Source organism: Neoarius graeffei, chromosome 1 (genome assembly GCF_027579695.1).
Source record: "Neoarius graeffei isolate fNeoGra1 chromosome 1, fNeoGra1.pri, whole genome shotgun sequence".
NCBI lineage: Eukaryota > Metazoa > Chordata > Actinopteri > Siluriformes > Ariidae > Neoarius > Neoarius graeffei.
Genome location: NC_083569.1, coordinates 4,240,927 through 4,268,551, shown reverse-complemented (window position 1 = coordinate 4,268,551; position 27,625 = coordinate 4,240,927). Strand labels below are relative to the sequence as shown.

Sequence of the window (27,625 nt, the reverse complement as noted above, 5' to 3'; positions counted from 1 at the left end):
CACTGATGTCACTGTTTGCGCTGCTTAACGACATCACGTGACGTCCACCCACTTTCGCTAACTCCACCCAATGTGTCCACCCACTTCTAGCCAGCACGGTTCAGCGCGGTTGTAGTCGAAATGCAACTCCAACAGCCCCGCTCAGCCCGACTCAGCACGGCACGGCTCAGCCGCGTTTGTAGTGGAAAAGCGGCATTAGACACAGACAACCATTCACACCTACGCTCAATTTAGAGTCACCAGTTAACCTAACCTGCATGTCTTTGGACTGTGGGGGAAACCGGAGCACCCGGAGGAAACCCACGAGGACATGGGGAGAACATGCACAGAAAGGCCCTCGCCGGCCACGGGGCTCGAACCCGGACCTTCTTGCTGTGAGGCGACAGCGCTAACCACGACACCACCTGGTTATAATTATCTCATCTCATCTCATTATCTCTAGCCGCTTTATCCTGTTCTACAGGGTCGCAGGCAAGCTGGAGCCTATCCCAGCTGACTATGTGCGAGAAGCGGGGTACACCCTGGGCAAGTCGCTGTGAGGTGATGGCGCTAACCACTACACCGCCTATTTGAAGACTTCTAGTGGTAATTATACAACTGTGTGACTGTATGAGTGAATCGGAGTGTTTTACCTTGTGCCTTGAACATTTTTGTTCACTCATGCAACGTTTGTAGTTAAAAAAATAATAATTTCCGTTGACGTTTTAGTGACGTCAGCGGGGACGTGTTACGCCTCTTGGTACGCTATTTGCGTATTCACAAGATCTCACGTAGCGCCTGGAGCTGCTGCCTGTTGCGCTCTCTACCCAGACTGCACTGCGAGTTTTAGCCATCTTGTTGAGAGGTGGAATTTTTTTTTCTTCCCGAACTCTGAGCCCTGAATCACTTTTACTCACAGCGGTGTAGCGTGCCGTTCGCGTCTTTATGAGCAAACTCGAGCGAGTCGCGATTTGGAAAATGAACTCATCGTAGTTGTGGTGTGAAAGTAAACCGTCTGCTGGAGTGTTTAATTTTTTTTTTTATATGTAAGATGCTAAATGTGAGGCCGGGGGGAAGCGGGCCCCCAGCTCGCGCCTCGGACTAAAGTAGCAGCTCAAGCCCGGGAGAGGCGTCACCCAACTCGGGCTAGTGTGCACCGCGGACCCGGGACGGAGGCCGGGTCACTGAGGTAAAAAAAAAAAAATAATAAGAGAGACGGAGAAGGACAGAGAGAAGAAAAATCTCTCAACAGCAGTCGGTATTAAAATCTCATCTGTGTTTTAAACTATTTTAATGGCCGTCTATTGGTTTGATGGCTCGGTAAGAATACGACAGGACAGAAGAATCAGAATCAGAACCAGGTTGATTGCCAAGTCCGCTGTCACACAGGGAATTTGTTTTGGTTGTTGGTGTTGGTAAAAGAACGAGGATGTATTATATATGTTCGGGTAAACAGCTTAAACAGTGATTTTGATCCAACGCCACCTTTTTTTGGTCCTTTTTTTCTGCTTGTAAAAGGAGCCTGCGTTTACTTTTGAGGCTCTGGGCTTAGGTTTGTCTACACAAGTGTCTTAACACTTCGAAGATGTCAGCCAAGAAGAAGAGCTGCTTCCAGATCACCAGTGTGACCCAGGCTCAGGTGGCCACGGTTGGCTCTGCGGACGACGCAGAGAGCCTGGACGATCCGGACGAATCCCGGACTGAAGACACGTCGTCGGAGATCTACGAACCAGAAGTGTGCGACCGGAGGAGTTCGGCATCGCACGGTGCGGCGAACAGCGTCGGCGACGGCGAAGCGGTCGCTCACAGACCGGTTCACCAGCCTGGTGCCACCGCTGCTCCTACCACTACCTGCAGCTCGCGCTTCCGAGTGATCAAGCTCGACCATGGCACAGGAGAACCGTTCCGCAGGGGCAGGTGGACGTGCACAGAGTTTTACGAGAGGGAATCGGAGGCGGCGACTGCTAGGACTGCAGAGGGGCCCAGGCACACCAGCGAACACGCCCCTGACCGGGACAGCGGATTAGGGGCCTCTGTCGTGGTTCAGTCCAGCCAGGCCTCGGATGTCACCGTCGTCACCACCACCACCATCACCATGCTCGATCTGTCTGCGTCGCATCCTGTCGAATCTGCTAACGACCCCAATAAAACGGTGCAGCCGCCGGCTGTTCCCCCTCAGGCTCTTCTCCCACCGGGCTTAAACCAAGGCTCTCACGTCCAGATATCACCCAGTACTCCTCAAGCTTATCAGAATCAGCCGCAGCAAAATCCTCAGTTACCCTTAGGCCTCCACATGCAAAACCAGCCTAGCATGAAGCCCGAGTACGGACAGCAGCACTTGCCCCATGCCGTCCCCATAAAAGGGGAGATCGGCATCACTATACCGCCAACCAGCCAATCGGGAGCTTCCGTTCCGAGTTTAATGGACTGGGCGGGAGTGATGAGTGTGGCAGGGATGGCACCTTCGGTTCAGATCGGACAGTATTCGGGTGTAGCCATGACAGCTGGCCAAAATTCACCCGTCCCAAGTGCGGTAGGCATCCCAGTGCCTGAACAGAGTCGGAGGAAATCAGATGCGGCTGCCTCTGCCGCCGCCCCCCTCATCGCTCCTGGTAAAGAGGCGGGGAAACCCTTGATTACGGAAGAGTTGCCCCTTATGCCCAACCCTGGGGTGAACAGCTTGTTTGGGATCCCCATTCCCATCGATGGGGATGAGGACAGGTGAGCAGTCGTTTACACTCAGTCCAGGGAACTTCACCTCCCTCAGTTACGCTCAATCTAAGGAATATGGTTTACGACTTTTTAACGAACATGACTTTTCTTCATTTGGTTACGAACGCTGTCAAGTGTTTGACTCGAAACCTGGCAAATTCGCCTCACTCATTTAGATAAACCCTACTTTAACAAGTGCACACTTGTAATTGACGGAGCCCTACCTCTGACATACACTAAATTAAGGAAAGATTTCATCTGACGGTTGCTTTTGCGTTTTAGCCCCGGGGATTTATTTATATTGATTTGTTGATTTATCACTTTAATTTGGTAAAGTTTCCTTTGTTTGTTTACACTAAATATAGCAAGTGCGTCTCTCTACACTGTAAAACTCAACTTGGGGCACTTCCTGTCACTTATTTACACTTTGTAGAACTTTCGGGAGTGTCCTGTCTCGTATCAGGAACGATACTGAATCTAGGGAATGTTATGGCCGTTTTTATAGGGAATGTCATCACTTTACCCTCAACTTGGACAATGGCATGTCTCTTGTTTACACGCAGTCTCTGTAAACAGGGAATTTAACCGCTTGTTTACTTAACATGCTGCAAGTCGTGGCTTTTTTTTAACACACTGTCTAGGGAACTTCGCTATTAATTAACACTCAGTCTAGGGAGCAGTGTCTCCTTTCCCCTCAATCGAGGGCATTTTGCATCGCTCACTTCCACTCAGTCTAGTGAACGACTACTTCATTACTTTACACTCACTCAAGCTAGGGAATGTCACGGTTCTTGTTGACTTTCAATCTAGGGGACTCGTTTCCACTCTGGAGAGCTTCACATCACTTATCTCGGGGAAATTCGAGTCAGATCTCTGGTGTACGTTGAATCCAGGGAACGTCACATCTCGGTCTTGTTGGTGGTAAATCTAGGGGACTTGCCCATACTTAATCACTGTCAGTCAAGTTCCCTTGTTTGCGCTTGATCTGAGGAAAGCCGCCACTTTAGACTCTGAGGCCCTGTCCACACGGCAACGGATTCAGGTGACTCCGATACAATTGCTTATCGTTTAGGCCTGGCGTCCACACGGCACCGGCGTTTTGGGTGCCCAAAACGCAATCTTTTTGAGAACGGGTTCCAGAGTGGAAAGATCTGGCAACGTTGCCGTTGTGAAGTCGTCTGGATGAGTCGAACGGATTTGTTTACGATGACGTCACAACCACATGACTGTGAGTGCTTCACGCCGGGTAGAAGTGTAACGAACTCGATGTGAGTTGTCAACAAATCCTATAACTTGGTTCATGAAACGCGCTTACAAAATATTTTCACTGTGAATATTTATTGTGTAATGGTGCAAAGTGAGAGAGAGAGAGAGACTCTGCCCTTAGGGCAGAATCAATCCCGCCAGCAAAAATAGGGGAAAAAAAGGAGCGATCTCACCTCTTCAGATGATGGTTTAAGTCCTACAATACATTCCTCAAAAAGGGCGTAGAAGAGCAAATTAATCCATCAACGTGTAGCATTCAATTTATTCCGGACCATTAAAGACGCCGCCTTCCGCGTAGAATCCTACATCATCCTCGCCGCCATATTGGATGGGTCAAAGCGGAGAATAAAGATTCATGTGCTGCGTTTAACTGTACCAACAGGTTTACCGTCCAAACGAGATCACATGGGATTACCTTTCACAGGTGAGAAACAACAAATTAATCCATCAACGTGTAGCATTCAATTTATTCCGGACCATTAAAGACGCCGCCTTCCGCGTAGAATCATACGTCATCCTCACCGCCATATTGGATAGGTCAAAGCGGAGAATAAAGATTAGCTGCGTTTAACTGTACCAACAGGTTTGCCGTCCAAACGAGATCACATGGGATTACCTTTCACAGGTGAGACTGGAAAAATACTTTTCATTGTATTTGGCCATTATAATGTAATTTTACAAACAGATTTTCCTGACTTTGTGGCTAATATGAAGTCTCGCGTATAATAGTTTATGCGCATGCGTCCTTACTACTTCTATTGTTCTGGTGTCTCCGAAGGGACCGTCTTACAGCGCCCCTAGAGGTGTGGCATGTGTATTGCATCATTTTCAGCAAGCGTTGCGTTGCCATATGGACCTGATATTTTACTGATCGTTGCCCATTTGGACGCGATATATTTTTAAATAACATCTCGTTGCCGTTGTCGTGTGGATGTAGCCTGAGAGTGCCACGCACAGTCTGAGTTTTGTATCTTTACTTGGTTCTTTAGGGATCGCTCATTTAAGTTGAGGGAATCTTCATCATTTCCACTCTGTCTGGTGGGTGGGTGGGTGGGTGGGTGGGTTGTCTGTCTTTTCCACTGTATCTGGAGAACTTTTACACTTTATTTACCCAGCTTAATGTCCTTAATTTCCATTCAGAGAACATTTTGGAGACTTCACGTTGCTTCGGTGGTCTTCATCAAGTTTGATGAAGCGATTTAACATTTGTCAACACGAAGCACGGTGTGTAATGATTACGGGAAAGTACTTCACTCATTCGGGCCCCTTTAAGGCAGAGGAGTGCAAGCTAAGGCCAAGTAGTTGTAAAAATAGCCTCACTTTTTTTTTTTCCCCCCTTTTCTCCTCCACACGCTGAGTTTTAGCTTCGTGCACTTGTTTCATGATGATACAGAAATAAAGAAGTGGCTTCTGTCCAGCTAGCATGCTCATCGGAAGTTCAAGTTCCACTTCCTTTATTTTAGTTATACTTAGACGACTCATTTGCCTTGTTAAACCTCAGAAAAATGTAACCGCATGCACTTGGTGAAACACTGGCGATTAAATCTTGAGGTCGCTTGTAGGGCAACACGAGACGGTATTCTATTTATTTATTCAAAAAAAAAAGTTTTTAAAGGAAGAATCACAATCTCTTCATCGGGGTGTTGATTTTGGAGTTGTTTATGTTCTCGCTTGCCAACCTTCGATGTAGGGAAGCTTTGTAGCAAGTTGGCAAAGAAGAGCGCACGTGTGTGTGCGCGCGCGCGTTGCACACCCAAGGGTACAATGGCTAGAAAAGATTATAACCAAACGTTTGGCATGAGATCAGACCCAGAAATGCATATTTGTGGTTGGTGTTTTTCAGGAACTCCAAAATGCTGATGGTGGTGGTGTTATAATGTCACGTCATCTGCAGGCTACAGCTGTGTGCCAGCGTTATCTTATTATGACTGTTATTCATCACTGCAGGAATTATAACGTTGTTCCAACTTGCCATAAATTCTGTTTATAAGCCGCAGGGTTTCTGATACAATTCTGTCCAGCGTTTACGAGAACTGTCAGTTGTTAGTTAGTCTTGCCAACTGTGGGGTCCTGGTATTATGCTTCTTTTCCTCCGGGTTGGGGTTTAGTGGGATAATTTAGAGGTCTGGCTTGACCAGGTCAGGGTTTAAGGGTTGGGCTGCAGGGGTTCGGGGATGAGCACTCGGTTTAGGGGTTGAGCTTGAGCAGTCGAGGTTTTGGCAGGCTTGAATGCTTAAGGTCTCGGCTTGAGCAGGTAGGTTTAGGGGTCAGGCTTGAGCAGCTGGACTTTGGTTTAGGGGGGAACCTTGCCTTTCAATGGTCAAGCGATCTATATCGTCCCTGCTGCCCGTAATCCATTTTTTTTTGCCACAAAATTGTCTCCAATTCACGTCGAACATGACCAGAAGCGATGCCATATTTGTTGATTGATTCTTGTGTTCTGACTGGCTGAGCGGTCCATAGCGTATGTAGTTATGTTACAGAGCCAGGCAGCGTACTACAGAGGCTAATTGAGAAAGCCAAGCGCGCGCACAGCTGGAGGGAAATTGCTAGCAACTTAGCTGAGAAGCCACCAGAAAACGTAAAAACATTTCAGAATTTTCTGGGGTGGGGGGTATGCCCCCAGCATTGGTGTGCCATGGTGGCATCGCTGCCACAAATTCCAGAGCCACCTAATTATTATTAATTTTTTTTAAGCTTGCAACTTTAGATTTTCTAGTGGTCCCTGGGTTTAGGGAGCTGGGATTTGGTTTGTTTTAGTGGTTGGGCTTGAATGGGGGGTTTAGGGAGCCAGGGTTGGGTTGGGTTTTAAGGGTTGAGCTTGAGCGGGGGAGGGGTTTAAGGGCTCACGTTAATAATCAGGAATTTAGGGGTCGGACCTGATTCATTTGGGTTTCAGGGGTGAGACTGGAACAATAGTGATTGAGGGGTTGGGTCGGGTCATGACCAATAGTAGGCATATTGGGTGAAAATTGACGTTCAGTCCAAATTGCTTGAAACTGCTCTCAGTGAACGCAGAATGAAAATATTTATCCGTACTTGAAATATTACAAATCAAAGACTGAAGAAATGGCTTAAAGCTAGACGGCTTTTCGATTTCATAAAATCGGTGAAACTTGGTTCCGTCTGAAATGTGGTCATTGTGATATCTGTTTATTTCTGTAATATCTCACAAAATATCAGGCCGTTCTGCGGCTGGGAAGTGATTTAATTTGAGGGGATTAAAGCAAATAATGTGCATGAAATCGCTCGCTTCAAGCAGACAGAGGAAGTCCGTGTGTGTGCGCATGCGCAGGTTTCCCTTTGAGCGTGCACTGACGGTTCCATCATTCTGTCGCTAAACGAACAGCTGATCACACCGAGGTGCTCGCTGAGCGCCGATATTTATTAGTTTGGTCCTGCGTTTCCTTTCCTTCGTATAGAACATGACGTCTTTTCTTCTCGCTTTCTTTCCGTTACTTCTCGCTTTCTTTCCGTCAGTGAAAGCGGGAAAAAAAATAGCGGAGAATTTCGGGCCATGCGGTTTTAAATTCATTAATTGTTCTATTTAAAATAAATTAAAAAAAAACTTGAAGTCTGCGATTCAAATTTGCTAGCTTTCGGTCCACTAAACAAAAATAATTGGGTGTCGGGGAAAATTCTTTTTATGACCCACACTTGAAAAATAACTTTTTCAAACATGGAAATTGAAATTAGTATAAACCAGTTATGCAAATTAGTATTAATTATGCTAATTGGGTAAAAACGTTAAGTCTGTACACTCAAAAGTAATACTAATTTCTAATCCCCTCTTTGTGCTCTGCAGGGCCTACTAGTGTTTTTATCTGAAAGAATATAAATGATTATTTCCATTAATATTCACAGCTTTCAAGGCGAGCCTCGAAGGAGCTGTCTGATCCACGTCCAATAACCAATTCACATTAACCGAACTGAAATCGGCGCTCACGTTTCTGACTTCCGGTTTCTTAAAATCTCATTCCGACAACTAAGATCTCTCTTTTTCATCAAAACAACTCCAGTTTTATTCTAAAAGTTATTTAGATGAATGAGTTTGACTTGAAAAAAAAAAAACAAGTAGGTAAAGCTATGGAAACTCACTTCAAAGTCTCCCGTGAAGCATAGCATCAAAACTAGCGGACGGAAAATTTTGCTGAATCCTTCATCAGAAACAGTGAGAGCGAGAGAACATCCCTGTCAATAAAAGTGATCTGATTGATATCGACGAGAGAGCGAGCGAGCGCCTGACTGCTCTCAGTTTCCAGAGGTTTTACTCTGTTGTAGCGACTTCAACCTGCCGTTCCTCCCAAAGCACTGAACAGATCTTAACCAGATACGTTTCTTTGGAAAGCAGAGATTATAAGCTTTTTAATCATGGACAATATTCAAGAGTTAAGCAATGACTGACCGGTTTGGAAACGCAGACGAGCGTCTGCATGAACAACGGCCAGCGAGCGTCTGATAGGCTGAGTATTAGTTTAGACGGACACGTGCAGTTAGGGTTTTCAGGGTCGGGCTTTGCTGAATTGAGTTTGCTGGTTAATAATAATAATAAGTTAAATTTATATAGCGCCTTTCAAGAAACCCAAGGATGCTTTACAATAGTAGACGAAGAAAGAAAAAAAATAAATAAAAAATATAAGAAAAAAGTAAAAAGTCCACCAAGTAGGGGTCAGGATGTAATTCCCGTGGTGTAGCAGCCACAGTCCCACCAAAAGGCGCGCGAAAACAAGTCCCACATCTCCAGCACCGACGCCGTCAGCAACATCGCTCAGAACATCACGCCATGGATCCACAAAGCGAGCAGAGAAGCACCGCCACGCAAAGCGCTGGTGTGTCCCAAACCGCCTGCACAGCTGCTGCAACATCGCTCGGAACATCACGCCAAGCATTAAAGCGCAGAGCGCTGGACAACCACGATGTAAAATGAGCAACGAGCTCACTGCAGTCCACAGCTGGGAGCACCGGCATCACCCACGGCGAACCAAGGCCTGGAGGGAACCGACGCCCAAAACTGGGTCCGGAGCTACACTACAACCGGCGGACAAAACACTCAAACATCAAACTACACAAACACAGGAAAAAAAAAAATAGAAAAAGAAATAAAATAAAACAAAAAAGCTCCGGTGAGAAGCGGCAGCCAGAATGCGCACGACGTACTCTCAACCGGAAACGGGAAAAAAAAAGCATTAATCAGTTTTAAGCATTAATAATAAATCTAATAATGAATGGTTAGGTCTTTGGGGTGAGAGTGAGCTGTTGGTGGTAGTTTATTGATTATTATTTCCCCTCCCCCATAGAAAATGGAACTAGAATTTCCTGTAAGAAGAAATGTCAAGTTGAGTCAGGTGTGTGTTTTTTTTTTTTTTTTTTAAATAATGCTAACGCGTTATTGTAAACGTAGTAATCACCCATATGGCTGATATTACAGTAGATGCTTTGGTGCGTAAATGATTGCATAATTGAAACGCATTCATTTTTTATTTGACTGGGAAGGAAATGAAACGATGTGCAGTTGGCTCACTGATTGCTCAGCAGCAGTAAACATAACACTCGCATCGTGAGGATGATGATGAAGCTTGTACACTTGTAATATATTAACTCGGTGTTGTGGTTTAGAAGCAAAAGCAGTGAAGGATGTTTGCTGCTGATTCCCCCCCCCAAAAAAAAAAAAAACACCTCTGCTTCCTTTTGAAACGGCAGCCTTTCGGTTCCTGAGTTGCACGTTCATCCCCTGCTTCAGAGGAAATGCAGTGGCACAGTGCGTGAACCGCTTTGATCTGTGTTTCTGTGCACGCTCCGAGATGCAAACCGTCAACCGCATGATGCTTCTTCACACACGTCGGATCCTGCCTTACCTGTTCCTTTCCGCTTTTTTTTTTTTTTTTTTGACAAAAAGGCTTTTACATGATGCCACCTTTGGGCTGTCGTGATGAATTCCGCACACTCAAGAAAGAAGTGAAGAGCATGACCGGTTTCAGCGATGTACTTTATTTCTGAGTGCATTTTTATCACCCTCTAGTGTGAGCTCATGGTTATTCATTCAGACTAGGTCAGTGTGTGTGTGGAAAATTTAACACCTACGGGCGACCAGCGATCTCTCGCTCGGGTCATCGTCCTCCACGTTGCTTATCTGTCTGCTTTCCATCAATATTTACGAATGACTGGTTGAATTTAACAAGGCCTTTTTCTTTAGACAAGCTTTTTATTTTCGATAATTAATAGTAATGCGGTTATATCGCGAGTTCATAATGCTAGAAAGATCACGTATGGCATCCTTTAAATTAGGGGTGGGCGGTATGGCCAAAAATGTATATCACGGTATAATTTGAGCCACTGACGGTATACGGTATTGTAGTTTTGTATATAAATTACAGATTACTTGTGTTACCGTGTCTTGCGATCACTGTCGCCCGGCATATCTTGCAGATAACATTTTCTTGTTTAATATCCGTCACTTTAAATCCAAACCATGTCCAGATTACTGATGTTGCGCCGAATTTTTTCACGAGCTCTTCCTCTGCTGCTGTCTCTTCACTACTCGCCGCCATTGTTGTTGTTGTTCTTCAAAGCAGCCAGGCGGGTGTTCAAACTATGCATTACTGCCAACTAGAGGAGGCAATAAGCTATCGCGGTACACGCTATGAGACAAACTCTCTACCATTGGTCAAAAAATACCGCATACGGTATCATACCGTGCAAACCGCCCACCCCTACTTTAAATCCATTCCCCATGACTCACTCCTCCAGCTGTGGTGCAACCTTTTTGGATTTATTTATTTTTTCTTCTTTTCATTCAGCATGAGCAAGAAACCTAATTTTTGGCAATTTAAAGCACATCAACTTTCGAGTTTAAACCTTTCTGCTGTCGTCATGGTCCGCATCTGTAATGGGCAATTCCATATAAATGTCAACCTCACCATGCAAAAATAAAGCAACATGTAATTCATCAAAACCACTCCCAAAGATATCACCTAGGCCTGTATTTTACAGATGTGAATAAGTTGAACCAATTTGTCACAAGAATCGTTCCCTTCGCCTTAATATGTCAGTCTTTCTTTCTTATAATGTAAACCCCAAGCTAAAATCAACTTTGATCATGTACAATTCTATATTATTGCCACAAGCCACAAATGTATGCTAAAATCCACAAAACAGCAAAACAATAGCCATCCTAAATATTATTTAAGAACTTTGATAGTTTTAGCTGATATTTAGAGAGTTTTTCAAAGGGTTATGGTGGTTAAATTGCTGATTTTCTAAACATATGCCATGTCTATTTCAGACGCGTCACATCCATAACGGAATTTCGTCACATCCATAACGCTGACTTTTCCTTCCGAAACTCTGCATGAAATACAAAATATTTTAAAGATTTTTTAATATTCACCTTGGACCCCTCTATCAAATGGATATCTCCATTTCGACATTAGGTTTACAATTTCACAGAGTTTGATAAAAATGTACAGTCACCCAAGAAAAGTGATACTTTTTCTGTCACGTCCATAACGCATCTTTTATTGGCGTTTTCTGGCATGCCCTAGATGTACTATGGGAATTGTTCTTGTTCTATCACTTCTCCAGTATGGTACAGCCTTAAAATATGCAACACCTGTTTAAATACTGGGAGACAATAAAACATGCACTGGGTCATTTGTTGCCATTTTGAGTTCAAGTGTCACGTCCATAACGCTGGAATTGCTCAATAGAAAACCTACTGTACTTTCAAAAATATTCGCTAACCTAGAAAATCCAGAAGCGTGGTACTCCGAACAGACCTTTCTGTAGGTTTGAAGAGGGTTTTTATTTATTTATTTATTTTAATTCAGACATTTACTGGAAAAGGAAAACCATCAGTAACCATTAGTAGAGCGGCGGCTACAATTATCAACACCTGAACAATCTTTTGGCTGTTAGAAACGTATTCCTCAAACTTCCACTGGGGGGAAAGAAAAAAAGTTGATTACTTAGCGTATCAGATCACATGACACCGTTCTACAATTATCGACACCCAGATCATGATTTATAAAAAAAAAAAAAAAAGATAATCGGTGTGCGGTATTAAGAACGGGTTTTTATTTAAAATTTGTTTTCCATAGACTTGTATTTAGTCCAAAATATGTCTTTTTTTTTTAATATAAATATATTGATGTCTGTGCGTTTACGTAAATAAGGAAGTAATTCTAATGTTTGTAAACAGATGAACTGATAATGTTTAATCTGCGTTAAACAAAGAGAATTTTCGCAGATTGTTAATCGTTCATTGTTTGTATTAATTTCTAGTTTTGTCGTTTACCAATAAACGTCAACAGGCAAGTGAGATCGCAACCACGTGAAAACCCAGGTTAAAGGTCGCACGTCATTCCTCGAACCAAAAGATAAAATGTCTACTGATATTGTAATACGTGGTAGGAATTTAATTCTGGTCTAATTCTATTTCTTGCAATCGGATTGCAAATCCTCTATAAAGATTCCATTCTGTTATGAATCAGGAAAAAAAATTATTATACATCACAGAACTTTATTTAAAATTTTTTTAAAGATCGATCCATAACAGTTGTAAATGCCACTTGATCCCACAGCGTGTCGATAATGGTGGACGCTGGTGAAAAGAAGTGATCGCTATTATCGACACCTCACTCACGGGACTTCTCAAACATGTGTTTAGATACAAAATGGCTGCTGTCAAATGAAAGTAAGAAACAAAGTAGGTTTCAACGAGGAGATCGTGAATTTTTTTTGAGAAGGAAAAACGCGTCCATGATCTTTCCAGCACGCTTACCTGCGAAAAAAGTTCCGTCTCAGGTAACGAGCTGTGTCGTCAGACGACGTGATCTACCGGTTGATTAATTAACCAGTAATAGAACTGAAACTCGCATTTTGTAAAAAAAAAAAAATCGGTAAATCTGGAAAGATGTCGATAATGATGGATCGTAGCTGTCGCTCTACTCAATAACCGTCTGAGATTTGACACGTTAGGTTTTTTTTTTTTTTAATTCAGTGACGCAGTGCATCATGCTAATTTCTGCAGGTGTGCTCAACTGATGCGCTAAATTACTTCCTGGCAGCTCACGGCACATATAAATCGTGGCCTTTTGTGCCTGGGAAAGCAGACCTTTTTTGCATACAGGGTCATCGAAAGGTTTCAGCATCTGTGAGGTGTTCTCGGTGAATCTCAGCAGCCAATAGGAGAGCAGTGGGCATGGCTGGCTGTTTCTTCCCAGTGCAAAAAATGGAAGGGCACTGGAAAGAAATGAACGTTTGTTCTGAACCACTCTGACTCGCCTAGCTGTCGGAAAGCCCGGTCACGTTCCCATAATGCACTGCGTTACGATTAGATCAGTGTCCCAAACAGTGCAGCCTCAGAGAGAGAGAGAGACGGAGAGAACGCCATCATGTGGTTCAGGGTGTAAGGATTAGGGGTGGAGAAATGGTGTTTACATGTCGCCCGTATGGTTAAATTTCTTTTTCGGTCACGAGGATCGTCTTCTCCGCACTCGAGTCAGATTGTGTGCCGTTCAGCTCCACGGAGTCGTCCATGCTGCGTCTCAAAATCTCCCAGGCCCAAGGAACCCCAGCAGAGATGATTTATTACATCTAAAAATAGTCCGATTCCTCTGCGAAGCTCTGAGAAAGCAGAACCGTTCAAGGGTTTCGAGGAAAGTTGTCTGCTTTACACTCACACTGAGGAACCCAGCACGTCTCCTTGCCTCTCTCGCTTTCTCTCTCTGTCTCTCTCTGTTTGTTTGTAATTATATATATCCTCTCTCTGATGATGATGATCCTAGCTGCATGAGGATATGGCAAGAAAGTGTAATATACGGTCGAGATGGTGGGACGGGGAAGAAATACAGGAAGGAAAAAAGTACCAACGGGGAGGGTAAAGTAAAAATGGGAAAGAATGCAAAGGAAGGGGATGGAAACTCAAACAAAGTAGGGATGGCGAAAACTAAAAAAAAATCTTGACCGACCACCGAGCCTCATTAGCCGGTTAAAGTCGGTTAACCTATGAGTTTAAACAGGGATGCAAACGGCGCATCTTTTGGCGGATGCCGCCTTTTTCACGGCTGAATCACGCAGATCCAATTTTTTTTGGGGGGGGGGGGTGTGTGTTGGAGTGTCTGAATAATTTCATCAGAGTAAATTCTTTATTAAAATTACTAAATAAGCAAATGCCATTACAGTCCATGAAACAGGAAGTATAAGTATGAGAAGAAAACAGTAAATCAGAAAGCTGCGCACGTTTGCGCGGAAGCTGCGCAAATGTGCGCAGCTTTCTGATTTACTGTTTTCTTCTCATACTTCCTATGTTTCATGGACTGTAACGGCTTATTTAGTAATTTTAATTCAGAATTATTGCTTTATTTAGTAATTTTAATACAGAATTTACTCTGATGAAATTATTCAGACATCCAACGCCCCCCCCCCCCCCCCCCCCCCCCAAAAAAAATCGGATCTGCACGATTCAGCCGTGAAAAAGTCGGCATCTGCGCCTTTAGTTTGTGTGGAGAGATATGATCTGCAGTAACATGCATTGTTGGCTACAGACCAAAACATACTTTCAGAATGCACTGGCCAAGGCAGGACTAAACTCCATGTGCCTTCTAATAATAATAAAAAAAAAAACAGAATAGTAATTTGTAAGCTAAAAAGCCTGTGTCTACACTTTTCTTTCGCCGAGTGGCAGCGGGAGGGCGGGACATGACTGAATGGGTGTTTCTGATTTGTCAGCTGTCGTCCTTACACCGCATGGCATGCCCCAAGCGTTTACAACACAGGATTCCAGGTTCTCCGCTCCAAAATCGGCAGCTTCAAAACAATTTATTTTTTTTTTAACTGACAACCAAAAAAAAATTAACCGGTTGACGTTGATTCGGTCAAACGGTCATCGGTTAACATCCCTAACAGAAAGCAAAAGGAAGAAGCGAGTCTGCCGAGCGCAGCTACGCTGTTTGCGAGTTTAAAGCTAGACGGTCTTTCAATTTCATAAAATCGGTGAAATTTAGTTCCGTCTGAAATGCGGTCCTTGCGATAAGTTTTTATTTCTGTAACATCTCACAAAATATCAGGTCATTCTGTGGCTGGGAAGGGATTTAAAGGGATTGAAGCAAATAATGTGCGTGAAATCGCGCAGATGGTTGACCTTTGTTCTGTCGCTAAACGAACAGCTGAGCGCCGATATTCATTAGTTTGGTCCTGCGTTTCCTTTCTTTCGTATATAACACAATGTCTTTTTATTTTTTTCGCGGTCCGGTTTCCATCAAATCCTGCGCTGTGATTGGCTGGCGAGCGGTTCCGTATCCTACGATACGGACCTCTGGCGACTCGCTCGTTCACAACAACAAACATGGTAGCAATTTTTGTCAACATTTCTTTTCGCATTTCTCAGGAGAACAGCATTAATTTTACAGCACGGATAGTGATAACGACAGTGTTCACAGCGAAAGCGAGTTTTACTCCCCTGAGGAAGAAGAAATCAAAGAGAACATTTCAGGAGAAAGCTAAAAACCTGTAACTGTTGCTAACGCCAAGCAAAAACATGGCTGAATCCTGAATGACTCCTATTTGTATAAATAGGGGACTACATAGGCGGCAAAATGTAGTTGTTTTCCTGCCATGGAAGTGCACTTGTATACCGAGGAGGAAGCCATTTGCATTACAGCCGTGAATGAGGATTCAAAATGGCGGCTCGGCTCGGTTTTCCCTTTCGGGCGCTCTTGATTTCTGTTAGAATTTGGTAAAGAAAAAAATAAAAATATATTATTTACCAGCTTAAGGTCGGTCCGTACGGTGAAACACTGTGACCTCGGTCAGTACTTTCAAGACCTCAGTCACGGTATTTCACCATACGGACCTCCCAGCTGGTAAATAACATATATATAGGGCTGGGTAAAAAAATAGATTTAATCGATTTTGGATCAATTTCATTTAAATTTCGCACTATCGATTCACAGGGCATGAGGTTTTTTTTTTTTTTCCCACAACCCAATCTCGTGTGTTGCGTGATTTTCCTCCCTCAGCCGTCTCGTGCGTGATGACGCAGCTGCGCAGTCGTACGCCGTGACGTTCAAGCACGCACACAAAATGGCTGAGGCCAGAGCCATGGCTGAGGCAGGGAAAACACCGCTCGGCAAGCCGTCTCAAATGAAATCTGACGTGTGGAATCATTTCAAATTTAAAACGACAAAGGACGAAGAGCTTGATAAAAACCAAGGTAGCTTGCAAGATATGCCAAGCAGAGCTCAGTTATTGTAGGAATACTACAAAGTTTTAATATTTTTTCACTTAAACAGTACAGTTTGCTACAACGTTCGTTTGCACTTTTTTTAATTACAGGAAGATAAGACAGTTTTGTTTACAGTTGCGTGCGAACTGTCAAATTTAAAAAATAAAGACGTATTTTGCAACGTATTGTATGGCGATATTTTCATTATTTAAGAGCAGATTGAATTGATTCAGATTGAATCGAATCGTGATTAATCAATTTAAAACCCTAAGAATCGAAATGGAATCGATCTAGGAAATTGACTGTGATACCCAGCCCTAATCATATGTATATAAAATTTCTTCTCGCTTTCTTTCCATTACTGTAGTCGCTCTTTCACATTTCATCCGCACACTCGCGTCCTCCGTTTTTCTCTCCCGTGTCAAATTTGTATCCCACAATGCCTTGCGCGAACAGGGAAAGCCCACCACGTGATGCACATAATATATATATTTTTTAAAACTAAAAACTGGAAGTCTGTGATTTGAATTCAGTAGCTTTCGGTCACTAAACAAACTAATTGGGTGTCGGGAAAATTATTTTTATGACCTACGAAGGCAGTACAGCTTTAAAGCTGATTGGTCAGCTGAGCTGTGACATCATTGAATGAAGTTTTCCGTTTTTTTTTTTTTTTTTAAACCTCTTGACAATCAGGTCACCAGTTAAACCAGTCTATTTGATCTGCATTAATTAGGCTATGTTCACACTGCAGGCTGAAGTGACTCAAATCCGATCTTTTCGCCCATATGTGACCTGTATCCGATCTTTTATTGACAATATGAACGACACAGATCCGATTTTTTCAAATCCGACCCAGGCCGTTTGGATATGTGGTCCTAATTCCGATCCCTATCCGCTCTTTTCATATGCGACTTCAGTCTGAACCGCCAGGTCGCATTCATCCGACTTACACATCATCAACAAGCCACAAACGTCACTATTCTGCGCTGAAGTAGGCGGCGGGTCTCTCAAAAATAGTTACAACAACATGGCGCATAATCACGGGCGCAGATAGACGGTGGGACTCGTCCCACCCAGATTTAAATTCACCTCGTTCGGTCCCCCCCACTTATAGGGAGGAAAAAACGTCTATGCTGTCTTTCTTTGTATAAGGCAAACCTCACGGAAAAATCAAAAGACTAATTACCATTCGGTTTATTGAGGTGCACAGCAGTACATACATAGTTGCAACAATTCACATAAAACAAAGACTGATATTCGGTTGGTTGAGCTGCGCAGACTGCACAGGTTGCGAGCTCGAGCTTGGTTGCTATGGTTACTAACAACAAGTTTGACAGGCATATCGGGGTTGGGGTTGGTTTGCTGGCAGCTTTGTCCCCCCAGTTTTTTGTCCCTCCCAGTTCAAAAAACGTATCTGCGCCCCTGCGCATGACATCAATGCGAGGGACGCTTCGGGCTGTGAAGGTTCTGAATCTTCTCAATGGAAGGACGCAGAGGTTAGGGAGCTGATTTCCATTTGGGGGGATGCAGCTATTCAAGCTAGATTGGATGGGTCATACCGCAACCGGGCGGTTTTACTTCCGTAAACACTGGCCATGCTCACTGCGTGTGACGTCGTCGTATCCTGCAATGCGCATGCGGAACACTTTTAGGTCGCTTTTCGTTCATACTGAGGATCACATACAAGTCGCATATATTTGTTAATGTGAACGACCTCACAAAAAAATCGGATTTCACAAAAAAATCGGAATTGAGCATTAAGCCTTGCAGTGTGAACGTAGCGTTAGATAATAAGTGCAATCTTGTGCACAAGCTAGACTAGTAGCTAGAAATGGTGCTAGCGGTCGCGTGCGCGTGATGTAGCGATTTCTCAACCATTTAATGTGTTTTGAGATTTTTAATAAGAGAATGTGTTCGCAGCAGTTGTTCTCTCTCTTCAGTCCACTTGTCGTCCTCTCTTCTTTCTTCCTAACTCCCTCTCTCTCTCTCTCTCTCTCTCTCTTTCTCTTTCTTTCTGTGCGCTGTGGAGCAGGAACCCGTCTACACTTTTCTACAAAACCTTCCAGCCTGGCGTCAGGCTTCAGAGGTACAGTATGCAGGCGTGAGCTTTAGCTTGAGCATCTGTAGTGTGCTGCATGGCACAGAGGTTCCAGCCAGCTGTGGCATTTCATGTAATCTAACAGCAGCTTGAGCACACGAGCAAGTGAGCAACATGTGGACAAACAGTGAGCAGCTGGAACAGGCTGGGTGGTGTGTGGTTGTGTTTCTCCCCCCCTCGCTTGAGTTCACTAACAGGCTGAGACTGAATGTGTCATGGTTTTTATTTTGCTGTTTGTGTGTTTGGGCTTTAAACTAAATTTGCTGAATACGTTCTGGCTCTCGGACCGGATCGTTGGATCGGTGCCGCGCGTTGTCGCACATCTCACGTCCATCGGCCTGTGTGACGTCATCGTCGTGCCTTGACGACAACATTGCAGCAACAGTAACTATTCATTACAGAGGAGAAATGATGAATAATTAGCTAGTTCATGAGGTCAGGAATGCGTGCGCAGCCAAAGTGAACAGAACGACGTATTCGAGAGCAAGACTCGAACCGCACCATTGACGTTAGTATGTTCTTTGTCAGGGAGCGCAAAGTATTCTGTCAGAGATGGCTGGGAGACGGAAGTAAGGCTCGGTCATGCATCAGCAACGCGACTCAATACTTCGCAAAGTGCGTGCGTTTTCACAGTTTTGATATTGCGCCGTAATCCTGTGCAGGTGCGAGTCGTTTAGGGCGTGCACGCCCGAGAGTCTATCCAAGGCACACACCAAGGCGCGTGCAGGTGTGGCACTCTTGCACACAATTATTACAAAAACGAGCGTAGATATAAATATCTTGCGCCAAATGATTACGGCATGTTCCAAAAAATAAAGCAAAAATCCGAGTCGAGTCACGAGTCCTTAAAATCAGGGCACGAGTCAGACTCGAGTGCTACAAGCCTGGCTATAACGCGTCTAACTAGAACAGCGTTGAAGTAAATTTCTCTCAACCATGCGTGCGTGTGCGAGAGAACATCCGTGAAGCTCGGATGCGTCTGAGAGAGAGAGAGAGAGAGAGACGTTTTAACGTTGCAGACGTCACATTTTTAAATCATCCTATTCGATCTAAGGCCATCCTTAAAAAAAAAAAAAATCCGTTTCCTGTCCACTGGTTACACAAAAAAATTTTCAGTCGGGAGGGAGGGATTTTTATATATAATATGGATGGATAAGAAATCGCAGTGCTGTTTTGCTTTTTCTTTCAGTACTTTTTTTTATTACAAAAGCAGGGACATTTAATAAAATGACAGTTTAATCAACTGAAACTTTAAGTTAGCATTTTAAATGCTGACTGCAACATTTGCACAACTTTTACAAAGGTACTTAAAATGTCTGACACACGGACTTTTTGTAGTTCTAAATCGAGCGTTAGGCCGAGTTCGGATGAAATTACACTATTAAAATGATCACTGAATGATTTGTTTACTATTTTGTTGTTCGCTAGAATACCATTTTGCGATTTCACACTTAAGCAAATGTTTGAAAACTCCGGATCTGCTTCCTTCATGGTGGCTGCCGTTTTTTTGTGCCGCGCGGCGCATGCGCAGAGCTGATTCAGTTCTATATTCTGCGCGGAATGCAGGGCTTTCCACAAGCGCCGGCTGCCAGCCACACAATTAAGTCCAGCCGGCTACTTTAATGACTATTATTTTTGTAGCCCACAGGCTCTAAATATTAATTTTCGATTTTAATAAAATTAAATGTTTATCTAACGGACTGACAATAATGTCAAACTGAACCGCACTCATTTAAGTTGTGATTCGCGCTGTTTGTACCGATAATAACCACAAATTCCCCGCCGACTTCGCTGATCAGGGGAGAGTAACTCATCCGTGGCCCCGACATGCGGTGTGTGCGTGCGCACTCGGCGGAGGCAGTAGTGTGTCGGAGGGAACAGAAGCAGAGATGACGCTTATTTTGTCTCCGGTAAACCAGTCTTCTCTCGTTCAATTACGTGCTGGCATCAAAAGACACCGTTGGTTGTAAATGAACCCAAACTGAGTGGTTGGAGTGTATTTTCATACACAAATGGAGAAATGTTGGCTGAGTGTGTAATTGTGTCGCCCCACTGCAGACCGTTGTCGTTGTTAATTCATAGCATGCTCAGCTGCCTGAATGTGTCATGCACCGAAAATAAGAGATTTCCAAGCCAGGAACGCCTCGTGATGCAATACGCAAGAAAAGAAAGAAGATTTACTGCCATTTTACTTTGTATTTGAGTAAAGTGAATAAATAAATGGTCTGTGGAAAATGCATTTAATCCTGGGAACTGCGTGCACAGGAGTTTATTTTGTGTTTGCTCCGCCCCTGGCTGGCTACTTATTTGTCATGGCTGGCTAGTATGAGCCTTAGTGGAAAGCCCTGGGAATGCGGAAATGTCAAGTTCGATTTTAGATTTACGAACCTGAAAAAAATGTCGAAAAAACGGCGTTAAAAAAAATTTTCAACCGAACAAACGGCGCTCACCCGGCCGGTGGACCGGAAACAGAACATTTTTTAATAATGGCCTAATCTACCTGCGATTCCTGGCGCTATCGTTACTCGCCCCCAAACCTTGATAAATTTGCACACCCAAATGAAGTTCACCTGCTAAAACGTCGACGCCTTGGCGTCAAGTGTGAAGTGCTCCTGAGTGCTTGCTTTGAATGAATGAATGAATGAATGCCGGATTCAGTACTTTTCACTTCAGATGTTTCTTCTCGGTCTCTCTCTTTTTTGCATTTTGAACATTCACCAAAAAAAAAAAAGCGTAACTCTTGTGTGTTTCTGCTGCGTTCGACTTGGAGTGATGTTTTCAGCCTCTGTTCATCGAACATACAAAGTGCGTGAAACGACGCTCGACTTTTGTGAGCATTGAGCTCGCTAGATAACTGCGACGAGTTGTGTATATTTACCTCGTCGAGTACGGAAGCCGAGAGAGGCCCTTCATATAATCCCCTTTTTTTTTTTTTTTTTTTTTTTTAAATTCACCTTGTTATCCCGAGATAACGACATAATTATTTCATAACCTCGAGTAAACAGCTGAGAAATGGTTCATTCAGGTGCGCCAAGAGACTTGTGATATGCTGACTTTGGGGCTATTTGTCATTCCGTATAGACGCAACTTTGGTCATTAGAATGTCTGGAATAATCGATCACCTAATAAGGCAATATTTTGATCAGGGGTTGACACAGAGAGAGATTGCATTAAGTCTTTTAATAAGGGATCATTTCAAAATTAGTCCGCGGCACCTCCGCAGAAGACTGGCCCGGCTTCGTCTCTACCGACGGAGATACAGTGATCCAGCTGAGATCATGAAATAATTGTTTTCTCGAGATCTCGAATTAATTATGTCGTTATCTCGGGATAACAAGGTGAATAAAAAAAGATTATATGAAGGGCCTCTCTCGGCTTCCGTAGTCGAGCCTGTAGAGACGGCGTTTTCGCTTTATCAAGTGAATATCCTGAACGCTTGTGTGCACAGGGAAATGTTTAAAGATACTCGGGGTGGGGGGGTTGACGAAGCTTTCGGACGTTTTTTTTTGCAATTACAAACTAAATTTTACTCTCCTTTAAACCCTGCTGCGAGTCGTTATGAAAACCTGCTCTCGACTCCCCTCAGGTTGTGACGCGACGCTGCGCTCCACTCACACCGAACAGGACGGGTTCACGTCAAGTCCGTTTCCTCATCCACGTCTGTCCTCACCGCCGCGTCCTAATTTTATTTATTTATTTTTCTTTCTCCTCCTGCAGTCTGACCTCCAAACAAAAATGTGTAAAAGCCGTAAAATTCTCCTTTTAATATTACATTTAAAAAAAAAAAATTTCTCTCTGTAACGATACCTTTATTTATTGTAATAAATATCAGGTTTTCGTCTAAACGGGGGAACAGGGGCGCTGCGCCCTCTTACTCTCGGCGTGCGCCCCCTTACCGACTCCGTGAAAACATCCCAGCAACACCACGTGACAATGTGTCTGATCATCAAATACGTTATAATTGCTCCAAAAATATTCCAATCATAGTAGATACACCGCCAGACGGTGCAAAAACAATCCGAATTGGCGTTTTCCAGACTGAGGCGCCATGTTGTTTAGTTGTTTACTTGTCACAGCTGCTCTCGCGAGATTTGACATGGGTTACATACAAGGTCAGCTGACTTGTTGAGCGAGATTTCTCGAGACTGAATGACCTTTCACCCACCGGCGCGGGAGATTTTGACAGAAGTAGTTCGCGAGTTGTTTTTGTTGACACTTGGGCATTTAAAGATGTCATCCCGCGGCACGAAGCGGAAGAAAGCCAAAGACTGTCCGGGGCAGAAGAAGATTACTTCTTTCTTTTTCAATGTTGACAGACAATTTGTTACAATTTCCCTCTCAGATAGCCTCAGAATGTCCCATTGGAGCATTTTTCAAAGGCTTTGCACGGCGGGGCGGGGACAACCGGCACCATCTCCCCCCCCCGCTTCGCTCCCTCACCACGGTGAGCGCCCTCATACTAAATTTTTCTAGAAAAAAAAAACGCTGAATATAATAAATACATTCACGCAGGGTCTCTCAAACAACCGGCGACTAATCCGAAAACAGTCTCGCATCCAAAAGGAATTCGCATTTTGAGTTTTATATATTAAATCAAAACGTCTTCGACGTTCCTGTTCGTCCCGCGACGTTCGTTTCAAGCGAAATTCAGAATATAGAAGTGTATCGTATTATGCAACGCGTAAAATAATGCATGCAGAGTTGAAGAATGCGTGAAAACATATATTTTTAGAATTTTGTAACGCATCGAATTGTTTGAAATTATGTATTTGAGAAATTTCATCTTTAATTTTATTATTTACCCGTCATCTCATCTCCAGCTCCTTATTCGTTCCTCCTCGACATCCTGCTATTAGCTGCACGGAATGAATGAATTAAAGTGTGTGTGTGTGTGTGTTGCACCACCTCGCTGTCCGAGTAAAGATTTCAGAGGTTTGGAGACAAAGGCGTCATGTGTTGAGTCTCTTGAGTTGTGATGAACCTTGACTGAGAAACGACGTGTACCTTCAGGAGATTTAGTATCCGAGACGCCGTGCTCGTGTCCACCATCACGCGGTTGACATTGACGTGCTGCTAACCTGTCCGTGTACTCACATGATGAACCGTGTGTGTGCGCGTATCGTTGATTGATTGAGTCATTGATTTAAGACCGAGTGTTCGAAGTTTGTTTGGTCCATGAGTGCGCCTTTTTTTTTTTCTTAATCTAGGGACTTGCTTTCAAGGTGCCTGGGGAAACGTCTATATATATTTTTTTCTTCTTCTCCCTCCCCTGCAACCCAGTCCTCAAATACCTGCTGGACTGGAACTGAAGTGACGTCTGAAGCTGTGCTGCTTTTCGAGGGAACTCGAGTTATTTGTGTAGCGCTTATTAAAGCGGCGGTATGCAACTTTGAAAGCTCAAAACCTGGTACACGTTTTGGCTTCCTGGTAATCACCTGAAGCACACTATTGAGATTAGCTTGCTCGACTTGTCCGACACTCAGGGTTGTTTGTTTGATGGAAACGCAATTTCCGTAACATTCGATTAGAAACGTTCTCAATTCCATACGATGACGTAAACCCGTAATCCTCAGACCAGTCCTTCCGGCGCATAGTCTGACTTTTCTCGAGTTCCGCGCTCACAGCTTTTTGGTTTCATCCTGCCTCTCGTTAAATGCGTACAGAGACGCTAGTACAGTTGGCTTGTTTCTGCTCATCGTGTCTGAGAATGAAGCCAGTACCAAGACGAGCTCGTGACATCACGTAAATCAAACCAGTCTTAGAAGCAGTAGGAGAAAACTGTACAGGCCACGCCCACAACCAACATGCGCGTGCAAGCTACAGACCGAGCAGATGCTGAGTGATTTGGATGACACGTCTCAAAGCGAAAGCATTTCGGATTGTTCCCAGTGCTCTTACGTGTGCTTGTTTGATCGTAAGGACATGAGTTCACATCCCAGCGCGTGACAGAATGCTCTTTCCGGATCCCTACTGTCAGGATGTCAGAGTTGCGCGACCATCACCGGCTCAGCTTTAACTCCGTGGCCTTGCTGAGATTCGAGCTCGGAACCTTGCGGTCACTCGTATCTCGATGTGGGCCATCCTTAAAAAAAAAAAAAAAATCCGTTTCCTGTCCACCGGGTGAGCAAAAAAATTTTCAGTCGGGAGGGAGGGATTTTTTTTTTTAATATATGGATGGATAAGAAATCGCAATGCTGTGTTTTGCTTTTTCTTTCAGTACTTTTTTATTACAAAAGCGGACACATTTAATAAAATATGACGGTTTAATCAACTGAAACTTGTACAAAAACTTTAAGTTAGCATTTTAAATGCTGACTGCAACATTTGCAAAACTTTTACAAAGGTACTTAAAATGTCCGACACACGGACTTTTTGTAGTTCTAAATCGAGCGTTAGGCCTAGTTCGGATGAGATTACACTATTAAAATGATCACTGAATGATTTGTTTTTCTGAATCTTTACTATTTTGTTGTTCGCTAGAATACCATTTTGCGATTTCGCACTTAAGCAAATGTTTGAAAACTCCAGATCTCCTTCCTTCATGGTGGCTGCCGTTTTTTTTGTGCCGCGCGGCGCATGCGCAGAGCTGATTCAGTTCTATATTCTGCGCGGAATGCAGGGCTTTCCACAAGCGCCGACTGCCGGCCACACAATTAAGTCCAGCCGGCTACTTTAATGACTATTATTTTTGTAGCCCACAGGCTCTAAATATTAATTTTCGATTTTAATAAAATTAAATGTTTATCTAACGGACTGACAATAATGTGAAACTGAACCGCACTCATTTAAGTTGTGATTCGCGCTGTTTGTACCGATAACCACAAATTCCCCGCCGACTTCGTTGATCAGGGGAGAGTAACTCATCCGCCGCCCCGACATGCGGTGTGTGTGTGTGTGTGTGTGTGCGCATGCACTCAGCGGAGGCAGTAGTGTGTCGGAGGGAACAGAAGCAGAGATGACGCTTATTTTGTCTCCGGTAAACCAGTCTTCTCTCGTTCAATTCCGTGCTGGCATCAAAAGACACCGTTGGTTGTAAATGAAGCCAAACTGAGTGGTTGGAGTGTATTTTCATACACAAATGGAGAAATGTTGGCTGAGTGTGTAATTGTGTCGCCCCACTGCAGACGGTTGTCGTTGTTAATTCATAGCATGCTCAGCTGCGTGAATGTGTCATGCACCGAAAATAAGAGATTTACAAGCCAGGAACGCCTCGTGATGCAATACGCAAGAAAAGAAAGAAGATTTACTGCCATTTTGCTTTGTATTTGAGTAAAGTGAATAAATAAATGGTCTGTGGAAAATGCATTTAATCCTGGGAACTGCGTGCACAGGAGTTTATTTTGTGTTCGCTCCGCCCCCGGCGGCTACTTATTTGTCATGGCTGGCTAGTATGAGCCTTAGTGGAAAGCCCTGGGAATGCGCAAATGTCAAGTTCGATTTTAGATTTACGAACCTGAAAAAAATGTCGAAAAAACGGCGCTAAAAAAAAAAAAATTCAGCCGCACAAACGGCGCTCACCCGGCCGGTGGACCGGAAACAGAGCATTTTTAAATAATGGCCTTGCTTACTAAACTTGATTACCGCGGCGAATTTCCTCACCGTTTCGGTATTAAAGCGAAAGCGCTCCAACAGTGATGGAACGAAGTACTGCGGACACGACCCGAATCGCTTTGGTGACCAGCGTTGTGCATGGTGTCAACTCTGTGGTGTGTCCTGACTGTGCTCTCTTCCCTTTTCTGTTTCAGTGCCTCGGGAGCGAGCGTCGTCGCCATTGATAATAAAATAGAGAAAGCAATGGTAAGTACCTGTTTCAGCAATCTGATGATAAAACGCTTTTTTTATTTTCTCCTTTCTCCTCCCTTCTGGTGGGTGTGGCCTAATGAGACTTTCAAGGCAAGCGGTGCAAATCAGAGTGCGGCCCCGCCCACTTAACCAAGCAAGAGGCGGAGTAGAAATTGGAAAATTGTTGGTGGGGGTGGGGGGTGATTCTCGCTACAGATTTAACTGCACTGTCTGTCAAGCTCCTGGCTTTAAAAAGCGTCCAGAACGGACAAATGATGAGAGTGGGCGTGTCTCGGTCCTGTGCACGTGATTGGCTGGAGTCTACCAAGGTGGCACAGTGTAAAGGAACCCGTGTGTTTCTGATGAGCTGCGAGTGTTTAACGTGTGAAGGAATGCGAAAGAGCAACAACGCTTTTCATGTACGCAAAAAAAAAAAAAGCCTAACAGTATTCTAATCGGATCTAATGGATCACGTGCCTTGACGTCACAGGCGACTTTGATTGGCGAGCGTAAATTGTAACTCGTGAAAACGCAACAGGTTGAGGCGTTTGCTCACGCAGTAGTTTTTGAGCTCTGGATTCTGATTGGTCAGAAGGTGTTGATTGAGTTTGCCAGGACTGTTGCGCTCCTTCACAGGGAGCGCAACGTGGATTTAAAAAAAAAAAAAGTGTGTTAATTGTCGACGCGTGAAGAGGAAGGGGTCTCCAGGGTCGGAGCGACGTCCGTATCAAGCGACGTATAACTGGGTTTTTGGGTAACTTTGATTTAAAATGTTTTTTTTCTCCTTAACTGGAAGAGAGAAGCTGGTAAGTGTTGTTTTAGATGTTTAACAACAGGATAAATATCCAAGTCTTTTGTAAAAGGCTCCGGAACTCTGCTTCCTGGCCAGGCGATGACCTGTCTGATTTGATTTATTTATTTTTTTTTCCCCCCCAGAGGTTTTATTCCCAATTTTCTAAAGCTCCTCTCTCGTGCAGGATCTGGTGAAGAGCCACCTGATGTACGCCGTGCGCGAGGAGGTGGAGGTGTTGAAGGAGCAGATTAAGGAGCTGTGCGAGAGGAACTCGGTGCTGGAGCGCGAGAACGCCGTGCTCAAGTCTCTGGCCAACAGCGAGCAACTCTCTCAACTCTCGACTCACACGGCCACCACGTCATCGCCGACGCCGGCCTCGAACCCGTCGCAGCCCAGCGTCTCCTCCGCTTAAGCATCGCCGCTCACCACACCCACGAGCACGTCCTCGCTCAGCACCAGCTTTAACCAGCAGCGCTTCAGTATACGTGTGTGTGTGTGAGAGAGAGAGAGAGAGAGAGTAGGTATGAGTGTGTGTGGGGACCAGAAATGATCTAGAAGTGTTTTTTTTTTTTTTTTCTCCCCTCTTTGAAGATGATGATTAAAAAAAAAAAAGCCATGCGAAGGGTTTATTTTTTAAAGCCGTTTTCGAGCAAGAGTCTATTTTTCAGAGCTGATCATGCTTCATGAAAGGAAAAAAAGTAGTGTGTGTGTGTGTATGTGTGTGTATATATATATAATTGTTGTTTTTTTTTTTTTTTTTTTTTTTGCTTGT

At 44.0% G+C, this 27,625-nt stretch overlaps 1 protein-coding gene across 1 annotated transcript; it reads left to right on the top strand.

Moving 5' to 3' along the window:
- The first annotated feature begins 833 nt into the window (after positions 1 to 833).
- Positions 834 to 27,625, top strand: tsc22d2 (TSC22 domain family 2). The gene is made up of 3 exons (XM_060928423.1): positions 834 to 2,700; positions 26,024 to 26,075; positions 27,038 to 27,625. The coding sequence occupies exons 1-3, from the start codon at positions 1,565 to 1,567 to the stop codon at positions 27,263 to 27,265; spliced, it is 1,416 nt and encodes a 471-aa protein (XP_060784406.1). The 5' UTR covers positions 834 to 1,564; the 3' UTR covers positions 27,266 to 27,625.

Bases quoted from the DNA above. Each gene is read 5' to 3' on its own strand.
- tsc22d2 (XM_060928423.1), top strand. From the start codon at position 1,565: ATGTCAGCCAAGAAGAAGAGCTGCTTCCAGATCACCAGTGTGACCCAG. The intron at 2,701-26,023 runs GTGAGCAGTCGT...TTTCTGTTTCAG, and splicing joins ATCGATGGGGATGAGGACAG to TGCCTCGGGAGCGAGCGTCG. The intron at 26,076-27,037 runs GTAAGTACCTGT...TCTCTCGTGCAG, and splicing joins ATAAAATAGAGAAAGCAATG to GATCTGGTGAAGAGCCACCT.